The 22574-nt window shown below is 35.8% G+C and overlaps 2 protein-coding genes across 7 annotated transcripts in view; one reads left to right on the forward strand and one right to left on the reverse strand.

Moving 5' to 3' along the window:
• Positions 1–1205: 1205 nt before the first annotated feature.
• Positions 1206–22574, forward strand: wsb2 (WD repeat and SOCS box containing 2). Of its 4 annotated transcripts, none has more exons than XM_039773571.1 (9): positions 1206–1562; positions 2310–2481; positions 2731–2966; positions 4851–4982; positions 8910–9013; positions 9339–9511; positions 9762–9866; positions 10014–10136; positions 11742–13419. In XM_039773571.1, exons 1-9 carry the CDS (start codon positions 1532–1534, stop codon positions 11959–11961), a joined length of 1296 nt encoding a protein of 431 aa, XP_039629505.1. In that variant the 5' UTR covers positions 1206–1531; the 3' UTR covers positions 11962–13419. The 4 variants fall into 4 exon arrangements, with proteins under 4 accessions (XP_039629505.1, XP_039629506.1, XP_039629507.1 ...); XM_039773572.1 differs by lacking the exons at positions 1206–1562; positions 11742–13419 and adding exons at positions 1736–1897; positions 22233–22574; XM_039773570.1 differs by lacking the exon at positions 1206–1562 and adding an exon at positions 1746–1897.
• Positions 16256–22574, reverse strand: part of rfc5 (replication factor C (activator 1) 5) — a 39472-nt gene continuing 33153 nt past the window's right edge. Inside the window, exons 10-12 of one of the 3 annotated variants that reach the window (XM_039773574.1) lie at positions 18954–19008; positions 17314–17432; positions 16256–16667 (exon numbers count right to left, since the gene is read on the reverse strand). In XM_039773574.1, the coding sequence (XP_039629508.1) occupies positions 17336–17432; positions 18954–19008 (152 nt within the window). In that variant the 3' untranslated portion in view covers positions 16256–16667; positions 17314–17335. Of the gene's footprint in view, positions 16668–17158; positions 17433–18953; positions 19009–22574 lie in introns of those variants that run through there. The other 2 variants (XM_039773576.1, XM_039773577.1) reach the window with 2 other exon arrangements.

Consider the following 22574-nt stretch of genomic DNA (forward strand, 5'->3'; position numbering starts at 1 on the left):
ATGCAAAAATAGGATAGTCACGTACATACAACTTGTTTATTTTAAATTAACTGTGTATTGAGAAAATTGGAATATTTCGAATATTAAAAAAGTGTCACGTTTGAGTAAGATTAACTTGAAACAGGCGAGTAAAGACAACAACCCCCGAGGCTAATTACGCCTCTGTTAAATGATAACAATTTAATGGTTTTGTTTTAACATATTTTTATTGTGTTTATGTGATATCCAAGTGAACTAATTTACTAGCTACGTTACATAAGCAAACATGATTATTTTAAGTTGAATTAAGTTACATTAGATAAAAAATAACCAAAGTTTGTGACTGTATGTTTTTATTATAATATACATTTAATTAGTGGTTATCATTTAAGTAGGCAGGTTCTCCATGCTGTCATGCCGAACCTCTATAATGTGCATTACTTTTCATAGAAAATGATTAATATCTTAATGCACCTAATTCCTCGAGCTTTCTTTTCTTGTAATTATTTCCATTTTTTCCAAGATCATCGTTACGCAGCACTTCGATGCAAATACCAATGCAAGGACTGCTGTGCCCACTAAAACGACAGCTATTTTCGAAAAACGATCAAACTCTCATATAAGTTAAGCCTTCCGTAGTAGCTGCATCGACCCAGCTGAAATAACTTCTCTGACACACAACACACATTAGGTATCTTTAGTTTAGAGAAAGAAGAAGTTACTTTCTGAGATTGCGGATAAGGGAGCGGGAGCGGACCGTAGAACGAATCAGCATTTAAATTAGAATTGGTTTCTGCATAAAAATACTGCTGTTACGTATTCCGTGATAAAAAAATAAACAGTTAAAATACTTAATTGTAAGAGTAGGTTTGACTGTGGTCAATACAAACTGTTGGAGTTATCGGATTTTTCCATAAATTAATTTTAATATTATCAGATCGAGTTTTATACAGTTACGCATGCATGGAGGTGGGAGGCTGACGGTTCACCTCATCAACTCGAACGGCTTGTTTTCTTGCGCGGAACAAACACCTGAAGTCGTCGCGTAGCTAGAGTCGGTGACGACGCATTTCCCAACTTAGTTCAACAAGACACCCGTCGGGAGAGCTCCTGTATGCTTGCCTCGGGATAGTGAAAAATAAAACTTTACCAGGTATCAGTAAAATCTCACCTTTGACTGACCTCAGTGGCCAAAAAGGGCGGGAACCTTCTGGTTCTCAAAGTCTCGTGCGCTGCTGGTTTCCATAGCGACATAGGCGGAGCAGCCGGAAAGGGTGGGGCTTTCTCGTGACAGTCTTAAGAGAAAGCGCAGAGGCTGTGTTGGGTGTGTTGAGTGCTGTTTTATGTCTCATCGTGTGGAAGAGCGAACTGGTTTCTGCGTCTGGTTGCGTTTGCATGGGAAAAGGAGTGCCCGGCATTTACAGAAAGCTATGGAATACAGGGTACAGGTTAGCGCCGCCCACTCGGGCCTCGTCGCCCACTGCAAGCTGTTTCGGATTTGACTCCCCATCGTTTTCTTTTGCGGTCCTGATTAAGAAAGAGGGTCAGGACGATGGAAGATAAGCGCTCAAGGACTAAGCCAGGTACTGGAACTAGGGTGAAACCGCTAAACAAATCTGGGGAGACGGCCAGCGGGGTGTTGTGGGCGTGGAAAGGAAATGTCACAAGGTGCGAAAGTCGCAGTCAGTGAAGGGAAGGAGGGCGGTGTATTTGGTGATCAAGGGAGGTGTCTAAGATCTGTCATGCTGTGTGGGCACGAGATAATGAATGATTTTAAGTCGAACGGAACAATGGAGCATTTATTGTTGATTCTGGCGTATTATTTTTACAACGTGACATTTGTCCTAATCTATCTGCCCACATATGTATGTCCAAAAAGTGTCCGATGACACCATGGAGTCTTTGACGATGTATACACGTAAGCTGAAATCTTTCAGTTTATCTCATTAGATTTTCAAATCTCACTAACTGTTAATATAGAAAAAACAATGTAAATCAAACACACGATATATAAGGGGTCATTTTTTTTCGATAAAGCTGCAAGAAAACGAAATGGAGAAAAGAAATCAATCAACTAGGCCTCCACTTAATGCTTCTGTATGACCATAGGTTATTAATTGTTATTTTGTACATTTTAACTGTGTGACATTTGTGAATTGCTTTGTAAAATGCATTGTGACTGTGTGCTATTTGAAGGGCACAATATAAAATAAGGATTGATCCATTGAACATGAACTAACACTGTTCTTGAGGTAGACGAGTTATATATAGTCTATATATTACTGCATAAACACATTTTAAAATAAAGTCTGACTTGAACTCTTTTACAGAGAAGGCCACCCTGATACAGGAGTTGGTGCCCCTTCACCCTCAGCCTCTCGACAGGCGGTCTGGCTGTGAGACATGGAGTCTTGAATTTTCACCTGATGGCTCCTACTTTGCGTGGTCAATGGGACATGGTATTGTCAAGCTGGTGCCTTGGCCCTTAGAGGACAAAATCAGGTAGGTCAGTGGCATGGCTTCAAAGATTAAAGTATCACCATTCATTGCATTCATGCTCTGTGTACGTTTTAGAATTCAGTTCTAAATGTGTATATGAGGAAATGAACATTCGACTACAGTGTCTTTTTAATTTTCTGTGGTTCCTCCCCCATAAACTTTACAGAAATAATGAACATGTATTCATTCTTCAGGAGAATTAATCTGTAAACATTATATACATATAATGTAACATTTTGTTTTTTTCTTAAGAGTGCCTAGGAATAATGCTTGCAAGCCTTGCTTTTCCACCACTGGACGGCAGGAAAACAACAGTGCAAAGGAAAAAACCTTAGACTGTGGCCAGATTGTGTGGAGCTTAGCCTTTGGGCCACGTGGATTTCAAGGCAGAGAAGGCAACACTCGTCCATCCAAATATTTTCTATCGACGCTTATTCTTGCTACAGGTCTGAACAATGGTTTCATTAAAGTCTGGGATGTGAAAACAGGTACGTTCTAGTTTTAGTATGGTTATTAGATTAGAAAAATGTGGGATTTGTTTTTTTTAAGTTTACCATAGAAGCTATTGCTGGTTCTTTCATGTAGCAAACAATGTTTTCTAGCATGTAGTATCATTGCGATAAACTTAATAAAAAGTTTCAGTTACAAATATAAATAAGTCTTTCTTTTTTGTGCAATGCTTTATCTGTTTTGTAAGTTGCCCCCTTTGGTGTTGTGGATTTACATTTTTTTTATAATTTCCAGGTTAAGTGGATATCACTGTTCTAATTAGATTGTGTTGACACAAAGTATGAACTCCAGGCAAATTATATTATAAATGTTTCTTCCACCTTTATCAAGATCTTGTAACTAACAGACTGATTAGTCTTGAAGAAAAACAAATAGAAAAATTGTTTTAAAAACCTTGGTTGAACAATTGAGCACAACGTTTTTAACAAGTGTGGTATATCACATTACAAGTGATATACAAGGGTAAATCAACTTCACTTAACAGCAAGTGTAGTGATTTTGATCAGCCATAAGTAAAATTGTCAATTCTTGAAGAACTTCCCTGAAGGTTTCTTGGCTGCATTGAACAGGGATATCCATAATCCACAGAAAGCTTTAAACAGAATCTTATTGTTGGAAGGTATACATCAAGAGAAAGTCTACCATGGAATACTGTGAAGACCATCATTAAGAAATGGAGAAAATATGTAACCATGGAGATATTGGCAAGGTCAGAATGTCCCTCTATAACTGATGTTTGATCAATGAGAAAGCTCATTAAGGATGATCCCTAAGGAACAGTAGTTACTTAAAATGAGCTACAAGAGTTCATAGTTGTAACTGGTCACCACAAGTGTTGTATTTGGGATGTTGTGGGAAAATGAAGTGCACTTCCCTTAAAAAAATATAAAAGAATATTCAAGTTTGTAAAAATTTCAAAATATGCCACATTCCATCTCCTAAAATCATATGTGAAAAATGTCTTACAATATGATGATACCAAAGTCGAAACCTTTAAAATATGTTAAGTGCACAGCTAAGACAGCTCCTCACTTCAAAGACCACAGTATCTGTCAGGACTGGTGGTGACAACATTATTCTATAGGATTGCTTTGTTGAGATGGGGCAGGAACTTTGTTCAGAACAATGGGGAAATAGCTTCAAATATCAAGTTAGTTTAGAGCATATCCTACTATCCCCTTTCTCAAATTGCTTATTTTTAAGGACAGATTTAATCTTTTCAGCATTACAACAATACATACAGTCATCTGAATTATGAAATGACTTAAAAAAGTAATCCTGGATAGGGCACCAGTCCGCCACAGGGTGAAATACATACACAACACACTGCGGCCAATTTACCATTTTCATCCACCTAGCCCATATGTTTTTGGACTGTGGGAGAAAACTGAAGGACCCGGAGGAAACCCACACAGAAATTGGGATAGGATGCAAACTCCTCAAAGAATACTCGGGACTTGAACCCAAGTGTCCTTGTTGAGAGGCAGCAGTGCTTTTTTGGTTATGGAATCTTATAAAAGAAAACGGTCTGATATGATTTGTCTTTTAGCCTCTTCATCACCCAACACTCAATTGAGTAGGTAGACTAGTATATCCTATACTACTTCAAATCCAAATATTCACAGCATTTTAATCATTTTTGAAATTTATTTTGCTTTCAGTTGTAATCAGCTTTCTAATGTGTTCAGTTGTGCAAACTGAACAGTTTAGAAACAATGTCTAGATGAAGAGGGAATTATGAAGTGTTAAGGTTATGTACCTTAATACTCAAAATATTTTTATATACTGTCATTTCACCTTAATACATGGGTAAAGTAAGTGGCAACCAGTCTCCTAATGGGCCTTTTTTTTTTTTTAAAAAGGTAATTTCCTCTTCTGTCTTACGGGGCATCAGGATGTAGTAAGAGATTTGGCTTTTGCTCCAAATGGTGGATGGTCTCTTGTATCTGCATCCCGTGATAAGACTCTTCACATCTGGAATCTGACAAAGGGAGGTAAGTCATAATTAAAAAAAAATAATAATATGTACAGCAGGCACATTTTGTTTTATTTTGCACTTTTCATAATAAGCACATATTTTACACACAGCTTTCAAGTATTGAATACCTTACAGGTTAAGATACTCATTTAAAGCACAGCTCCACTAAACCACAATGGAGGCCTATTGTACCATAGTAGCACACTTTCTTCCTTATTTAAAAACTGAATGTTTCTAGCTTGGCATGTTAAACAACACATGTTTGCAAGTTAAATTTTGAATACCTCTAATAAAAATGTCTTTATTGACAATGTACCTAATTTCAAGATGCAAACAAGCAAGCCTTATTTGATATTGTGCCTTCCTATATTAAAAACTATCACAAGAACAAAGATACATTACAATTGTTTATTTTCCCCAAATAAGTACTGTACTTGTATCAAACCCTTAACATGGAATTGACAGGCCCACTTATTACTGTTCAGGGTCACAAGAGGCTAGAAACCTACACTGGTAGCATCAGGGTTATCAGGGAAAAGACATAAATCCATCACAAAGTCCACTCGCACACAGTGGAGTTCACCTACAGAAAGCAATCATTAAAGACTTGTTTAAAGTTATACACATCTTGGGATACACTTAGACTCAAAACTGACTTTTAATCAAACTATATCATCAGTCTGCAAAAAGAGTCAACAGCACCTCTGCTTTTTAAAAAGCTGAGTCATTTTAGCGTGAATTCTAATTATATGTCTTTATTTAATCTTGCCTTCTGTCTCTCTTAACGATCATTCTGCTGGCTTGATTTAAAAATCTTACCATTGGCAACAAAAATAAAATCTTAAAATGAACAGTAAAATAATGAAGTCCCAACTGTCAAATCAGACAGACCCACTGTATATATTTAATAAGCAAGTATTCAGGAAAGCAGAGTGCTTTCTCTCAGACAAAACTCACATAATTCCAGTTATTGCTAGTAGTTCACTGGTCCTAGATTTTGAAGATTTAAATAATTGGTTCAAATAGTCCTTTGTCCCAAACAAAAGTACTTAATATAGATAAGTTTTTGCTGCAGTAAATATCCATAGACTAAGAAAGTGGCCGATCTACTTATCATTTGTGTCAATCATTCATCAAGTTTTACTATTAATTTAATTTTTATATATTTTTAATATGATGTCTTGGTCTCTTTAGACAAAAGACTTGAAATGAATTGAGCACATAATCACTGATCCAAATTAAAACTCACACAAAAAAATCTGAAAATGGATTCACTGTTTAACAAAATAAAAAGTTGAATCTTTTTTTTTTTCTAAAACTGATTGGAGCTTTACTGCTAAGTCATTCTACCATTGCGTGGCCATTTTATACAAATATCTGAAATGGTCATTTTATTCCAAGTAGGGTGTAAACTTATTGTCAAATGTGGAAGAAATGCAATCAATATATACTGTATAATCACCCCGAAAAAACAGGCAGGAGGAATCCTGTCATCTGTCTTTATTTCTTTTCGTGAAAAGGGAGATCCCTTTAGTTAACAGATTTATTGGAAGGATTACCACTGAACAGAGAGCATAGCCCTTGCATAACACATTTGCATATCTGTTACTGTGTAATATATATACTTTGTGTGTGTGTATATATATATATATATATATATATATATATAATATTAGTGGGATGCAAAAGTTTGGGCAACCTTGTTAATAGTCATTATTTTCCTGTATAAATCGTTGGTTGTTACGATAAAAATGTCAGTTAAATATATCATATAGGAGACACACACAGTGATATTTGAGAAGTGAAATGAAGTTTATTGGATTTACAGAAAGTGTGCAATAATTGTTCAAACAAAATCAGGCAGGTGCATAAATTTGGGCACCGTTGTCATTTTATTGATTCCAAAACTTTTAGAACTAATTATTGGAACTCAAATTGGCTTGGTAAGCTCAGTGACCCCTGACCTACATACACAGGTGAATCCTATAATGAGAAAGAGTATTTAAGGGGTCAATTGTAAGTTTCCTCCTCCTTTAATTTCTCTGAAGAGTAGCAACATGGGGTCACAAAACAACTCTCAAATGACCTGAAGACAAAGATTGTTCACCATCATGGTTTAGGGAAGGATACAGAAAGCTGTCCCAGAGATTTAAGCTGTCTGTTTCCACAGTTAGGAACATATTGAGGAAATGGAAGACCACAGGCTCAGTTCAAGTTAAGGCTCAAGTGGCAGACCAAGAACGATTTCGGATAGACAGAAGTGACGAATGGTGAGAACAGTCAGAGTCAACCCACAGACCAGCACCAAAGACCTACAACATCATCTTGCAGCAGATGGAGTCACTGTGCATCGTTCAACCATTCGCACACTTTACACAAGGAGATGCTGTATGCGAGAGTGATGCAGAGGAAGCCTTTTCTCCGCCCACAGCACAAACAGAGCCGCTTGAGGTCTGCTCAAGCACATTTGGACAAGCCAGCTTCATTTTGGAATAAGGTGCTGTGGACTGATGAAACTAAAATTGAGTTATTTGGGCATAACAAGGGCGTTATGCATGGAGGAAAAAGAACACAGCATTCCAAGAAAACACCTGCTACCTACAGTAAAATATGGTGGTGGTTCCATCATGCTGTGGGCTGTGTGGCCAGTGCAGGGACTGGGAATCTTGTCAAAGTTGAGGGACGCATGGATTCCACTCAGTATCAGCAGATTCTGGAGACCAATGTCCAGGAATCAGTGACAAAGCTGAAGCTGCGCGGGCTGGATCTTTCAACAAGACAACGACCTGAAACACTGCTCAAAATCCACTAAGGCATTCATGCAGAGGAACAAGTACAACGTTCTGAAATGGCCATCTCAGTCCCCAGACCTGAATATAATTGAAAATCTGTGGTGTGAGTTAAAGAGAGCTGTCCATGCTCGGAAGCCATCAAACCTGAATGAACTAGAGATGTTTTGTAAAGAGGAATGGTCCAAAATACCTTCAACCACAATCCAGACTCTCATTGGAACCTACAGGAAGCGTTTAGAGGCTGTAATTTCTGCAAAAGGCGGATCTACTAAATATTGATTTCATTTCTTTTTTGTGGTGCCCAAATTTATGCACCTGCCTGACTTTGTTTGAACAATTATTGCACACTTTCTGTAAATCCAATAAACTTCATTTCACTTCTCAAATATCACTGTGTGTGTCTCCTATATGATATATTTAACTGACATTTTTTATCGTAACAACCAACGATTTATACAGGAAAATAATGACTATTAACAAGGTTGCCCATACTTTTGCATCCCACTATATATATATATATATATATATATAATACAATACAATACAGTGTATATTATTATTGGCTACAAAAATAGGAACCTTGATAATATTTCAAAATTTTTTATTTTTTTTTTTACCACAAAAACCACACACTATACATTTTACCTCCTTTATTCTAATTGGTTAAACTCCTTTCCCCATATAGGGCCCTCAAACCTTCTCAGCATTTCACTCGGGTAGGTGCAGGTGCAGGTGCTGACCTTCAACTCATTGCTGCATCCCTACTCCTAAGAAAAAAAAAGGTTTCCCAACAAAGCACAAGGCACTTTTTAGATTTTTTAACCATTTAACTCTTTAGATACCACATAAATAATAATAAGAACTTATGCACAATAAGCACAATGTATGGCTCTCTGGTTTGCTCATTTACTCCTAAATCCAACATTAGTAATATGTAGTGAGAAGACTGGTCACTAGAGGTGTACGTAGTGTTTATAATATCTGAAATATATAGTGACAAAAACCAACATACATTATTTTACATTTTTGATCATTTTTATGCCACAATAACATACTTACACTTTGGTCAAGGTTTATGCTGAATATGTACTTAATAAAAAACTCTTATTACATACAGACAAGTTTCTAAGTTGGATCTTTTCTTCTTGCAGCGGATACAAACCCCAAAGTGCTTAAAGGCCACACACAATGGGTTTACTGCTGCCGTGTTTCACCCAACTGCAGTATGATTGCTTCAGTCTCTGGAGAAAAATATGTAAGTACCAGCTCACTATTTTGTAACATTTTGCAAGATTTTCTAGACACTGTATCTGCCACCCTGTTCTCATGTAAAATCAAAACAGCTCTACAATTTCCAAGTCTTCACCCCATTTTCATTTCACTTTTTGTGGTGGCTGCAAAACATGCTACATTATTCATAGTGCCTTTCACTTACTCATAAAGACTCGTGTATTTTTGTGGGATTCTACTTTCATTGGGATCCTGTCTTGACATATTCTTGAATACCTTTGTATTCATGATCTTCACAAATTTTTTAATACCTTCATAAGCAATAAAATTATTTCTTCTTTTTGTTACAGGTCTTCTTGTGGAGTATGAGATCTTACACTTTCATTAGAAAGCTAGAGGGTCACAGGAATTATGTGATTTCATGTGATTTTTCTCCCGATGGGGCTTTGCTCATAACTGCAGCTTTTGACCACCAGGTGCGCCTGTGGGATCCATACACTGGCAAGACGTTAATAGAGTTATGGTACAGTATGTTATCTTTCTTGGCAGTGTTAATTTCTTCTTCCAGTTAAATAAACTAGTCTACTACACATAGTCGGATATTTAATGAAGTTTCTTCAAAATTACAAATTTTCTTTGCACACACACAAAAAAAAAAAAAAAGGTTCTTTTAACCTTCATGTAAACTGCTGATTGCTGTTAAGCAATTGAACACTTCTTTGTGTGTGACATCAGCCACAATTGCATATTTTTATTATTTTTTTTATCATTAGTCATTACTTTCCTGGCCCACTCAGTAACACCATCCATGATGTTCTTCTGCGATCTGTCCGCTTTTCACCAGAAGGTTTATACTTTGCAACTGTTGCAGAGGACAGGTAAGGAAGATACGATTTTCAGTACTGTGGGCTTTTGACACAACTTAAATTGTATGATTTATTTCAGAAGGCTTCTACAATTCAAGTTTTATAAATACAGCATACTCTAATGTTTAATCCCAGAATGTTACATTTTTACTTTTTCAGGGATATGAGAATTTGGGCTTTGGGAATGGAGATTCCTGTTGTGGAAAGTCCTGATACACAAACCCCTGTAACCAATGGGTTATGCTGCGTTTTTCATCCACACGGTGGCATCCTTGCAACAGGGTAACCAACATTATCATTCTTAAGACTTGTTTTTGTGCCTTTTTAATGCATAAAAATAATAATATATTCTAGACTTTGTGGAATGGTTATGGACTGGCATCTCAGCCATGGCAGGTTTCAGACTGCTCCCTCTATAACCTGCTTTAAAAAGTGGTAAAGAAAATAAAGTTCATATTTAATGTCATGTGTACTTAATACAATAAAAGTCTTAATTGTATACAGTATCTCCCCAGAACAGTGACAATTAAACTATACCAACAAAAACACACATAAAAATATACATATCATGCAATATATACACTTATCACAAATATACATTGTGTATTTGTTTATACACAAGGTTTTTTTGAATACATTGCAATATCTGTTATTATTTTTGGCTACTTAGTAATCTTTAAATCTTTGGATAAAAACAGTCCCTGAATTTTCTGCCATGAGTGCTAATTGTCTAATGACCCTGTACTGTTTGTTAGGAGTGAAAAAAGCAACCATGCAGGATGGCCATGGTCTTTAATAATCCAGTTTGCCTTTTTGAGGTAGAATGTTGTCCCTGTGGAATGCCTGTGTTGAGGGTTAACATGGAGTATGTGATGCTGCCAATCCACATGCTGGAGTCTGTTGGTTTTATAAAGTCCTTGTTGCAGTCGATGGAACGGAGTTCTAAAGTGGGGGTGTTTTGTGGTTAGCTCTGATGATAGAACCGTGTTCAATGCTGAACTGTTGTCTGTAAACATGAGGCTGGCAGAACAGTGTGCCAGGGTGGTATGAAGTGTAAGGAATATGGCATAACCGGAGGTTCAGTTGTGATGCTATCCAAACTGGAGTTTATCAAGACGATCTAGGATATTCTGTTTTAATGTGGCTTAGTACCAGTCTCTGTAAGCTCTTCATCACAACTGAAGTGAATGTACCATGTAGTCATTCTGACAATCCACAGATAGTTTTTAGGCACATAGGTAATTGTCCTTTGGAAGCTAGTGGTGCCGCTTGTTAAGAGTAAAGTGAGGAGTGAAAAAGTAGATGAAGTTGGATTAGGCTTCACATAATCTCCTCTAATTCATGTCAAAAGATTGTGCACTCATGTAATTTTTCCACAAAAGGATCCACAGTTAACAACAAAAGTATGTTCATGAAAAACAATATAATGGAGGGAAGCATGAGAAAAGTGCTAACAGAACGGAAAATAAAATTCTACTAAAATGTCCGGGTCTGTCTTCACAGTTAACTGAACATTCGGTTACCAGGAGGCTAACTTGCCCACTTTTCATTCTCTCCAACCCCACAATTCTATCATTTCACCTCGTCCCCATTATGACTTTAGGCTGTGAGGCATCATGGGAAACAGATTTAAAACTTCACATTGAGAACACTTTGAAGGTCAGAGATGGTCACACTACACAAGACTGGTGTTTTTGCAGACCTGAGCTCGGTGCAGGGCTTAAAGGGTTAGAAAAAACAGCAGATAGAGAAATCTACCTGGTTTTCTGGACCCCCACAATCCATTTTTAATAGTTTTGAAAATGTTGTGCAAGTCATTTTGTTGCTGGGAGATTTGTTGTTTGTTCCTGTTTATAAAGTAAAACTTCTAACTTCTAACTTTTTCAGCACAAGAGATGGTCATGTTCAGTTTTGGTGCTCTCCCATGGTAATACCAAGCTTACGACACCTTTGCCGCCAGACCCTTCGGAACTTTTTGTCAACCCATCAGGTACTGGCTCTGCCAATACCCACAAAAATGAAGGACTTTCTTACCTACAGGTCACTTACGGCTCACAGAGGAGACAGTGCATTACATCATTCACAAGAAGTCATATCTTTGAATTAAGCATTGTTTTTGTAAATAAATATATTTAAAAGGCTGTAAGTATTCCTCAAATTAAGGATCACTTTAGATTTACCTATGTTAAAACTTTATTTTTCTATGCATATACCATTTAACTGACTGATTCTTTAAAATGCAGTGCCACATGTATTTTATAAACACTACTATTTATTCTTGGAAAAAGCTGAGGGTTATACATACACATACCCTACTGTTCTTCTTGAAGGATTATACAAATTGCCTCCAAACTATTGTAAATTAAATAAGTGAAAGATGTACTTAAATTTCCTGTGCTAAGGCAATATGTTCTACAAGATTAAACAATATTTTTGTACACTGGGTGAAATGCTACTTTAGGTCAGAAATGACACATTGTGAAACCCCCTTTCACATTAGCATTCTAATAAGGATGCTTGCAATGTTTCACACATCATTTTGTGAAAGGTCAACCTCATGAAAGAAAAGCCACAACGGTTTCATGGAAAGTTTGATCAAAGCATATAATAACTGAGCCCTAACCATTTTTTTAACAGAATAAAAGTTGAATAAATGCATTGTCTCCACCAAAAAACATGCAAGACATTCAGTAGTACAGACACTACTGGGACAGTAAGTGGGATGGCTTGGTTTTATATCCTGCAGTTATCCAAAAGTCTGCATCTCTATAATTTGTTAAATAAAAAGTGAATAATATAAATTAAAATTTCTCAAAAAAAAAAAAGAGGCTAAAATAGAAAAGCAAGACTAAGTAAACTAAAAATCTTGAGTAAATTTAGTAGAGTAGTATTAGATTTTCTTAGAGGGATTGTCTGTTTCTGTTTTAATTTTGTCTCTTTAATATGAAGGTGCCAGCGCAGTCTTCAGATTCATAACCATCTTTTTATGTAAACGACACAGAAAAAAGTATGAAATGGCAACAGCTTGCATATCGCATATGTTGGTAGGTTAACTTCGCCAGTAACACTGGCTGATGATTTGTACTAAACCAACAAAACCCAGAGTGGACTGTTAGTGTGAAATGGGCCATAGACACATAGTTAGGGGAGGGATGGATGGGGGACAGGATTTGATCTATGCTATTTGCAAGTATACAAATTTAAATTTTAGCACAGGAGCAAGTCTGGTGATTATAATATATACGTGTGTATGTGTGTGTGTTTTCTACTTGAAAGTAAAGTTGTTCAGAAAATTAATCTCGCACTTACTCACTTTTCTGATTGTGATAAAGAACATTAATGTTGCTGCTGATGATGTGTTAGGGTACTTGAATCTGTTATACATTAGTGTATCCTAGGTAAAGAACATTATAACTTTAAATGGACATTACAAAATAAAGGTCTTCATAATAAGTATCTGCATAAGGACTAAAATGTGCTGCTTAAAACTCAGAAAAACCAAAAAGATGGCATTTTCTTGCCAAAAATTGATGTATTAAAATTCTAATAAAATATGTCAAAGAAACGTGGTATCACTGACACTTTTTTTCCCCACTTGATACACCTTATTTAAACCAGATCCCCTGAATAGGAGATATGAAGTAATAATAGTGGGTGGATTCTTAGGTTAGTTCAGGTGATACTTTAAAGAGATTACCAGGCTAATGGTCAATAAACATAATATTAGCAAAAGTTATTTCCAGTACCACATTCTCCCTAACAAAAATGTATAGCTATGGGATTCTTTAATAAACAGCTTTCACTCAGAAAACAGATGGGTGAAAAGAAAGTGTCCATAAGAACCAATGTAGGTAAAGTATTATGAAGTCATAAGAACCCAATGAATCAAATTCTGCGTGGTGAGAAGTTTGCGGGTGGAGACTTTTAAGTTGAGTATTTGGTAGCAGGAAATATGCAAACCTTCTGTAACTTGCCTAAACCAAATTATTTGATAAGGTCATGAACTTAACTTGGCAGCACCGGACACTAATGCATCACAGTACATGTACACATACACATTCATACAAGGAAAATCAATTAACCTGACACGTTTCTACAGATTTAGGAGGAAAACATATACAAACACAAGAACAACATACAAATTTCACAGACAAACGGATGCTAAATACAGTAGGCAGCAGCGTCCACCAGGTATGTATATTAAAAATACATTACTTACACTGTGCAGTAGTGGCATGCAGCCGATCACATTCAATTATTTATCCAAAATATGAATAAGTATAATACTGTATCAGATTTCTTATAATCCCAAAAAATTAGCACCTTTAAACAAAAATCCCTTGTACTATTATTTTGCTGTTATACTGCGTAAACAATTTGCAAAAATGTATTTTAAAAGATTATATAGTGCTACTAACCACACACACCACAGTAAGGTGGTATAAGATACTTGTACAATACGAACAAAGCTAATGAAAGTGCATCGCTGACAGATTTTCAGCATCAAGTGTCAAAAGCAGATTCTAATCAAAGATAACTCAAAAACCTGCACAGTAATGTATAAAACAGCAAGATACATTAAATTGATCAATTATGGGATGAGCTTTCAAGACTACCAAAACTCATCTGAATGATATAAACAAGTAGTGACAGCACAATCTTATTGAATGGCAGAAATTGTTGAAGCTTGTAAGTGAAATGACAGCAATTTAAAAATTGTGGATTTGAAGTTCAAGAGAGACTGAAACCTCACAAAGACTGGGAAGAATATTCTAGTGTAAAAAAGTCCCCAAGCTGAATGAGCACTTAACACAAGTTGCACAATGAATTTAAATCAGTGAAAAGGATGATGAGATAGTCTCAATAACTGGTGTATAACACAACCATACTAGAGTATTTAGTCAGAAGCAGAGTTTTAAAGATTTTTATATTGGACAGAAAGTTGAGCCAACCAAAAAAATTTAGTAAATAGCCCAGACCTACTGTAATTAAGTCCAGTAATCAAACTGTGAAACCATCAAAGCATGTCAAAAGAGTTTCATCGCCTGATATGAAGAGGCATGTCAGGCACAAGAAATTACTTTTAATAGATAAAATGAAGGTTTGACCAAGATGAGCAATTCAAAGTTCAAAAAATAAATAGATAAATGGCTGCACACAAAAGTGAAATACTCTAAAGAACTGAGACCTCACAAAGAGTCAAGCCTCTGAGGGTTTCCCAGATGTTGCCAAAAGATGTGGACAAGTGATACATTTTGATCTGTGGAAAAATCATACATATATCTAAGCACTGATGATGTTGGATCAGTTTCCCCATGTGGAAGAGCTGACAGACGCCTTTTCCATAAGGACCTTTGTGTCAGCTGCTTCGATATGGAACATTGAGGCCTTGAGTGCAATGGGTAAATGTTAAAAATAAGTACACCAAGTACAGAACAAGGCGATATACCACAGAACAAGAACTGGTGGGAGATGAATTGACAAAGACATCCAAGTATATGCACCTGAAGAAATGAGACAATAATGAGGAGCAGCAGGATCCACTTGGTGCAGAATTATCTGTATCAGGAGAAAACTGGTCAACAGTATTGAAAACAAAAGTGAGGTATATGGGTTGGTATACCAGACATCTTCAGCAGTCAAAACAAAATCTGATGAACAGTTCACACCATGTCATTTTTTTAATGCTTTCACATTTCATTTTTGTAGAGATGATTTAAACTAGGGTGGTGCAGTGGTAGCACTGCTGCCTTGCAGTAAGGAGATCTGAATTTGTTTCCTGGGTCCTCCCTGCATGGAGTTTGCATGTTCTCCCTGTGTCTGTAAGGGTTTCCTCCGGGTGCTCCGGTTTCCTCCCACAGTCCAAAGACATGCAGATTAGGTGAATTTGTGATTCTAAATTGCCCAAGTGTGTTCATGGTGTGTGTGTGCCCTGCAGGGGGCTGGCACCCTGCCCGAGGATTTGTTCCTGCCTTGCGCCCTGTGTTGGCTGGGATTGGCTCCTGCGGACCCCCGTGACCCTGTGTTAGGATACAGTGGGTTGGATAATGACCAACTGACTGATTTAAACTATGTACGGAAAAAAATCTGTGTATGTTTCCTAAGCTAGTAAATCAATTCATTGGTCACCTAGATGATTTTTTTAAATAAAGTTGAATTGCATTTAGAAAAAAAAAAAAAAAATAATTTAGAAATGTGGAACGATTGGCCTAGCTTGTGGATATAACCAAAGAAAATAAAGGTGCACAAAGGCTTTTTTGAAATCTCATAACTTTTTCATAAATCTCTTCATTATGTGTGGGGAATAAAACAGCATATACAATCAAAATACTGAAACTTTCACTTAATTTGTAAAGTGACTGATAAGCCAGAATAAACTCAGGCCACCCATGAACTTTAATTGGATTAAGTGGGTTTATTAATGGATGGACTGAACTTATTTCACTATTTACCACACAGTAAATAGACACAGATGACTTCATAACAATAAGAGATGCCAATTTTTGCAATTGTGCAAATAATTTCACTATAGTAAGAAAAACAGTTGACTTTTGGTGATCATATATAAAACAATGAAGTAATACTGTTTGCAGATTTTGTTACCCGTCCTTAGTTGTGGCAGCGTTATTCTCACTCTTAAAGCTCTTCATGTTGAAATGGATCTTATTTTTTTTCCCCACATCTCAGACATTTGTCACCCATACTATGGATTCTGCACATGAATACAACTGCAATTTCATAAAGTCACCACCTCATGGCTCTTGCCTTTCCTTGTCCTTTGAACTTTGCTTATGGACTTTTATTTATTCCAATCTGCAACAAAAAGATACACACAAACACATCTAAGCATACGGATGCTTTTAGCTCTGGAAAAAAACGTGTGTATATATATATATATTTGCAACATTTTAAAAACTTTCTGTGAAATTCAATTTTTCAAATTTTAAATTGCTGTACATAGAGGAAGATACTAAATATAAAATTGTAAGCTCATATTTTCTGCATTTCTCAGTGCAGTTTAAAAGTTACAGTACTGTTTAAGCCATGTTCCAGTATAATGTTATGAGTATTCAGTGAATAAAAAAAATCACTAGTAGTGTATTTCATACTAGTAGTGTATTTTATTAATATGTGTTAATATTGGGCATTCTTTCTCTGTAAAGGAAGAAGGTTGCATCTTTAGGTGAAAAATGTTATATAAAATATTTTGTAGGCAATCAACCAATGGGGTAAGCTTTTGTTTGGTTGGTATGCTTTATTTTTACATCAAATTTATAAATAAATACCACATTGTACAGTATAGATTCTCCTTCAAAATTATGTTTTTCATTTATTTATGCAAACTTTACAATGAGATTGCTTCACTAGAATGCCAATTTACCATATTTACAAATTAAACATATTCCACAACTATTGATAAAAACAGACATTCTTGTTTCATTCTCTAGTTGTTTATTACCATCTATGTTTCCAACAAACAATCAGGCTTCAGCTACCACCATATCTCTGGCCACTTGAAATGCTGCAATCATTGAGCTCAGCTGGATTTTCTCACTTGTTCCAGAAGCCAGTCTGTATCTAAATATAAAAGTACAAAAATACTAGCATTAAGAAAGCTGCATTTAAAGTAAATCGTCAAGTGCATCTTCCATAATATTTGCAGCTCTGCAAACTGCTTCCAGGTACCATTTTATGTGAACTGAACAGCCACCATACAAAATTCTAAAAGTAACCAGATTTACATTTCCGTAACAACACTATTTCGAAAAACACAACAAAAACAGCATTACATTTTATACATATGACTTACTACTGTGCCTTACTTACTCTGTGATACTACTATGACTTACTACTTAACGCTCATTTCTGATGTGAAAAAGCAGAGGTGTTGAGGGATTGAGCAGTCAGCAAGTCTTAAAAGCAATATAACCAAAGACCAATTTGGAAATGATAAATGTATCTTTGTGAATATACATGTAACTTGTTGTGTGCAAATTAAAATACTTTCTGAAAGGAGTAACGGACCTATGAAAATAAATGTTAAAAGATCTGAAGTCAAGTAAAACACCCATTCTTTCTGGTTCACAAAAACATTTTGCAAATACAAAAAAAAAAAACATTCACATAAAAAGGAGAAAATCTGGCTGGAGTTATTGGAGATTTTTTAAACTGCAAAAAAAGATCACATATTTAGAGATTTCTTTACCATATTTTTCTTTCTGATAGAAGCAAAAGGATGTCTCCAAGTGATAGGGAATAAGTGAAATTCTAAAACAGGTTGCTGATTATTACAGATTTTTTCAGATGTTACAGGAAAGTGGAAAGCTTGTAAATAAACAACATTCTATTTGCCAATCTACAGCTTTATCCTTGTTTGCTCATAAGATGTGAACTACATCCTAAAGTTGTTCAAAAGTTTAATTTTGAGTCACCTGACTTAACATTTTATAATTAGCTAACAGGAAGCTTAGCAAGTCACTGGTAACCACCATTTAAGTTGGCCAGAATTAAGTTATAATCAAATGTTATGTAAAAAAAAAAATCCTAGTCAATAAAGTTTCTAATTTTATAGCACCTTTTGTTTTACTTAAAATATCAAATATATCACTTCATAGATTTCTCTTTGCACTATCACAATATACTCTTCTTCCAGAAAATCAATTTATTAAACAGTAGATTAATGTATTACTTTTCAGTACTTTAAGGATGGTACGGTGGCGCAGTGGTACCGCTGCTGCCTCGCAGTAAGGAGACCAGGGTTCACTTTCCAGGTCTTCCCTACGCTGAGTTTGCATGTTCTCCCAGTGTCTGCGTGGGTTTCCTCCCACAGTCCAAAGACATGCAGGTTAGGTGCTTGGTTTGTGTGTGTGTCCTGCGGTAGAATGGAGCCCTGCCCTGGATTTGTTCCTGCCTTGCGCCCTGTGCTGGCTGGGACCGACTCCCGCAGACCCCCTGTGACCCTGTGTTAGGATATAGCGGGTTGGAAAATGACTGACTGACTTTTTAGTACTTCATTGATGCTACTGTACACTAACACACACATACATTTCCACCACTAAAGCTACTCCATTCCTTAAACAGAAAATAGTGTAAACTTACTCAGTGTCTGCCAACTTGACAAGCAAATGAATTCGCACCGAAGCTGGAAAGTCAACTGCAAAATAATAAGTGACAGAAAGGTAACAAACTGCAGTTAACCTGTTTTGCATATATTCCTATATTATTACCAACAGAGACATACAGTATCTTCTGACAAAAATCCTGCATGTTTAATTACCTTAAGATTTAATTTCTTAATCAAGTTAATTTAAAAGAATCATCTGTATAAAATAATTAAGAGTGGTCAAAGGACATAATCAGTATAGTTGTTGCAAATGATAGTCTAGATAAGGTGGGTCAATTAGGCACCACATTCCTTTTAAATTTAATTTGGCAACAAAGGAACCCAACAGTGAACTGAAGAGAAAATGTGAACAGCTTTTAATAAAACCAGCCAATTAAGATGTCAAATGCCAGTTTTTGCTACAAGGCTGCAGATAACATTACATGATCAAACTCAGTGTGACGTGTAAAAACATGGGCTACTTGGACAAGACGATGTGGTATACCTCTTTCACATCTAGACTAGAATGAAGCCGTGGAATTTAACACAATTACCTGGAATAATCTTGAGGTGCAGGTCTGAAAAATCACAATGTAGTTTAGAAAGATGCCTGGATAAACTTGAGAGTTTATCCACTTATCTCCTTGGAAATCTTGGAAACCCAAGGAGTAGAAGACTGACAACTTATATAAACATGAAAAGTTGAGGGCTTGAGCCTCATTCTAACAGTATTTAATTATAGGGTATAAAGTCTTTATAAGCCACCTAGAAATAACTGCAAATAGTCCAAATAAATCCATACAAACTGTCACACTCATGGGTTCCAATCACATTAGACAATGAATTTACTTAGGAAATACCACAGCAGCGAATTAAATGGGTTATTACAGTGACTGACATAATTAGCAGATTTTACTGGATCTAATTGACTATTTTTATTGTGCAGATCAAAAACTATAAAGGAGATCACATTAAGTAGGACAAAAAAGGAAAATACACTCTTATAGAATCAATAAGGTTCTAAATATTAAAATTCATTTAATAACGATTAACGATTCTCCATTATTACAGAAAATCTTGAGACGAGACTATTACCAAGAGATTTTTTTTTCAAGTCCCACCCTCCTCTCAACCATTTACGGTTAACAGCCCACACCCACGGTCCTCTCACCTCTCATTTGTGTGAATGCTTTTGTCAGACGCAGTTCCTGCGCGATCAGCTCTTAGAAATTTTTATGTTTTCCTCACTTTAAGTTCAATAAAAGACGACGTATTATGTCCAAATCTTATCAAAGAACACAAGCAATCCTAACACCGAGAAACGAAGTCAAACAAATTAACGTGAAAATTGTCGATTGGTTAAACAGCAAATTGATTAAATGCATATCAATAGACAATGCCAAAACAGTTGGTGGTGATGGTGCGGAAGATGAAATCAACAATTTACAATATCCAGATGAATATCTACAACCGATAACACGGTCTGGTCTTACATCCTTCTTTCAACAGTAATTCGGCCGGTGGATCGTAATGTTATTGTGTAATTTATGTCTGAGTGATGAGCTATGCAATAGGTCAAAATTAGTTATAATCAAATTTGGTAGAACAATTGTGACATGTAAAATTTTAACAGGTGGCAAGAAAAGTAATGTAGTACATTTTTCGTGGATAACATTAGAAACCAAAGGAGATCTTGATATGCCATTCGTATTAAAACGTTTACAGTTTCCCGTTAGAATAGCTTTTGCTATGACAATGAACAAGTCACAGGGACATTCAAAAAAGTTGGTTTATTTATTTGAGAGAAAGAAACAATATTCACTCACGGGCAGTTATATGTTGTGTTGTCACGATGCAAGTCCAAACACATAATCAAAATTCAATACAATCTTGAAGAAAAGTTAATTCCAAATATTGTTTTTACTTAAGTTTTACAGTAAAAGTGTAAGTTTAAGTATTTGCATTTTCATTTCAAAGCCAAGTAGAACAAAAACAAATAACGCAACGAATAACTCCAACGCAACAAGAGACATAATTTTCTTTCAATTTATTACATTTTACTGTTTTTTACAATGGTTAATTACTTGCTGAAATGCATATGTAACAATTCCCATGAAAATAACAATCCATTTAAATTGAACATCCTCTTCACCATATGCGAGCAGCAGAGCCGCAAAGTGGCTAGCACGCAGCGCCCGCCCAGGGATTGGCAAGCAAAGCGAGCAGGGGACAGAGCCCACTAGTTAATTTTACAGAGACCTAGTTTGTCTTTCAAGATAGTAAAATTGCAGTGTCACTAATGAACAACTGAAACTACAAAATTACTTCAAATTGACTGTGGGCCATAAGGTTTAAAAATCACATTAAGTAGATGTATTTAAATTAAACAGGAATGCAAACAAATAAAATAAAATCATTTATACATCTCCATGTTACATGCAAAATAAAGTACATTATGCAGTCAATAAATAAATATTCCTGATAGGTCTTCAGTAATATTAAACCAACATCCTTAAGCAGAGAGTTTCATACACAAAGTATGGAATTCCATTTTGAACTACAGTCTTGTGATTTTACAACATGACTGACCAAATTAAAAAACAAAAAAAAAATGTATTTTTAAAATTTGCAATTATGGTTACTTATTCTAGTGTTTGCAAAAGTAAAGATTCCCATCTGTTTAATGATGTATATATAATGTAAGAATAACTTAGAGGTAACAATAGTTAAGTATTTTGGATGGCAGTGCATATTGAAATGTATAAGTGTTTGTTTCAAAAATGTGATAAAGATACTGCTGAAATGATCAGGTAAACCAGCAGAATGTTCCAGGGGATGGTTCAAGAAACTGTCTGATGCAATGTTCTTTCATGCACCTAGTAAAACTTGCTAATTGATGCACATACAGTTTTCATAACAGAATAAGATCTGAATTCAAGCAATATTGAAGAACAAGGATATAATGGAGAAAGACATTTTAGGCTGGTTGTGCTCTATGCTATAGCACCTCATTTCTTTTAACCAATCAAAGTATGATTTGTAAGCATTAATTCTGCACTGTTATGCAAATTCAACTGTCTATAAACATGACCCTCTACCTGTATTTTATGACCATTCTGATCACAGGCCCTTCAGCAAGGTGATGCAAGAAGAAATAAATGACACATATGGACAGACTTTCTCTGGCCTGATTACTGACTTAAAAAGGTTTTGTTTTACTTTTTCTAGTAGAGGATAAGTTTTTCTTTAATTAACATGTTTGATTTCTATTGCAGTTTTGGCACCCGGACAAGGGGCGGTCAGAATACTTTGGAGGACGCGGGTTTTGAACCCATGACAGACAGGAGAAGATTTGTTCTTTTGTGGATAAGGCACTGGGTTTGACCCCAAGCCTTTAGGAGTATTGTATGTCTAGAGTTTGGGTTAGTTTTAGTATAGCTGGGTTAAAGCTTGGAGACTGGGGCTTGATTTCTATTGTCGTTTCTGCTGGCTTATTTGCAATTATATTATAAACATGCCTCCATCTGATAAGCAAAGAAATGCCAAGTCTGCCACTTAAATATTTTTTGCAATAAACAATTAAAAAATGAACTTCTGTCCAAAGTGCATTTACTCTA

The sequence above is a fragment of the Polypterus senegalus genome, chromosome 12 (genome assembly GCF_016835505.1).
Source record: "Polypterus senegalus isolate Bchr_013 chromosome 12, ASM1683550v1, whole genome shotgun sequence".
In the NCBI taxonomy this organism is placed as follows: Eukaryota; Metazoa; Chordata; class Cladistia; order Polypteriformes; family Polypteridae; genus Polypterus; species Polypterus senegalus.

Bases quoted from the DNA above. Each gene is read 5' to 3' on its own strand.
- wsb2 (XM_039773570.1), top strand. From the start codon at position 1,843: ATGTATGTCCAAAAAGTGTCCGATGACACCATGGAGTCTTTGACGATG. The intron at 1,898-2,309 runs GTAAGCTGAAAT...ACTCTTTTACAG, and splicing joins GTCTTTGACGATGTATACAC to AGAAGGCCACCCTGATACAG. The intron at 9,014-9,338 runs GTAAGTACCAGC...TTTTTGTTACAG, and splicing joins CAGTCTCTGGAGAAAAATAT to GTCTTCTTGTGGAGTATGAG.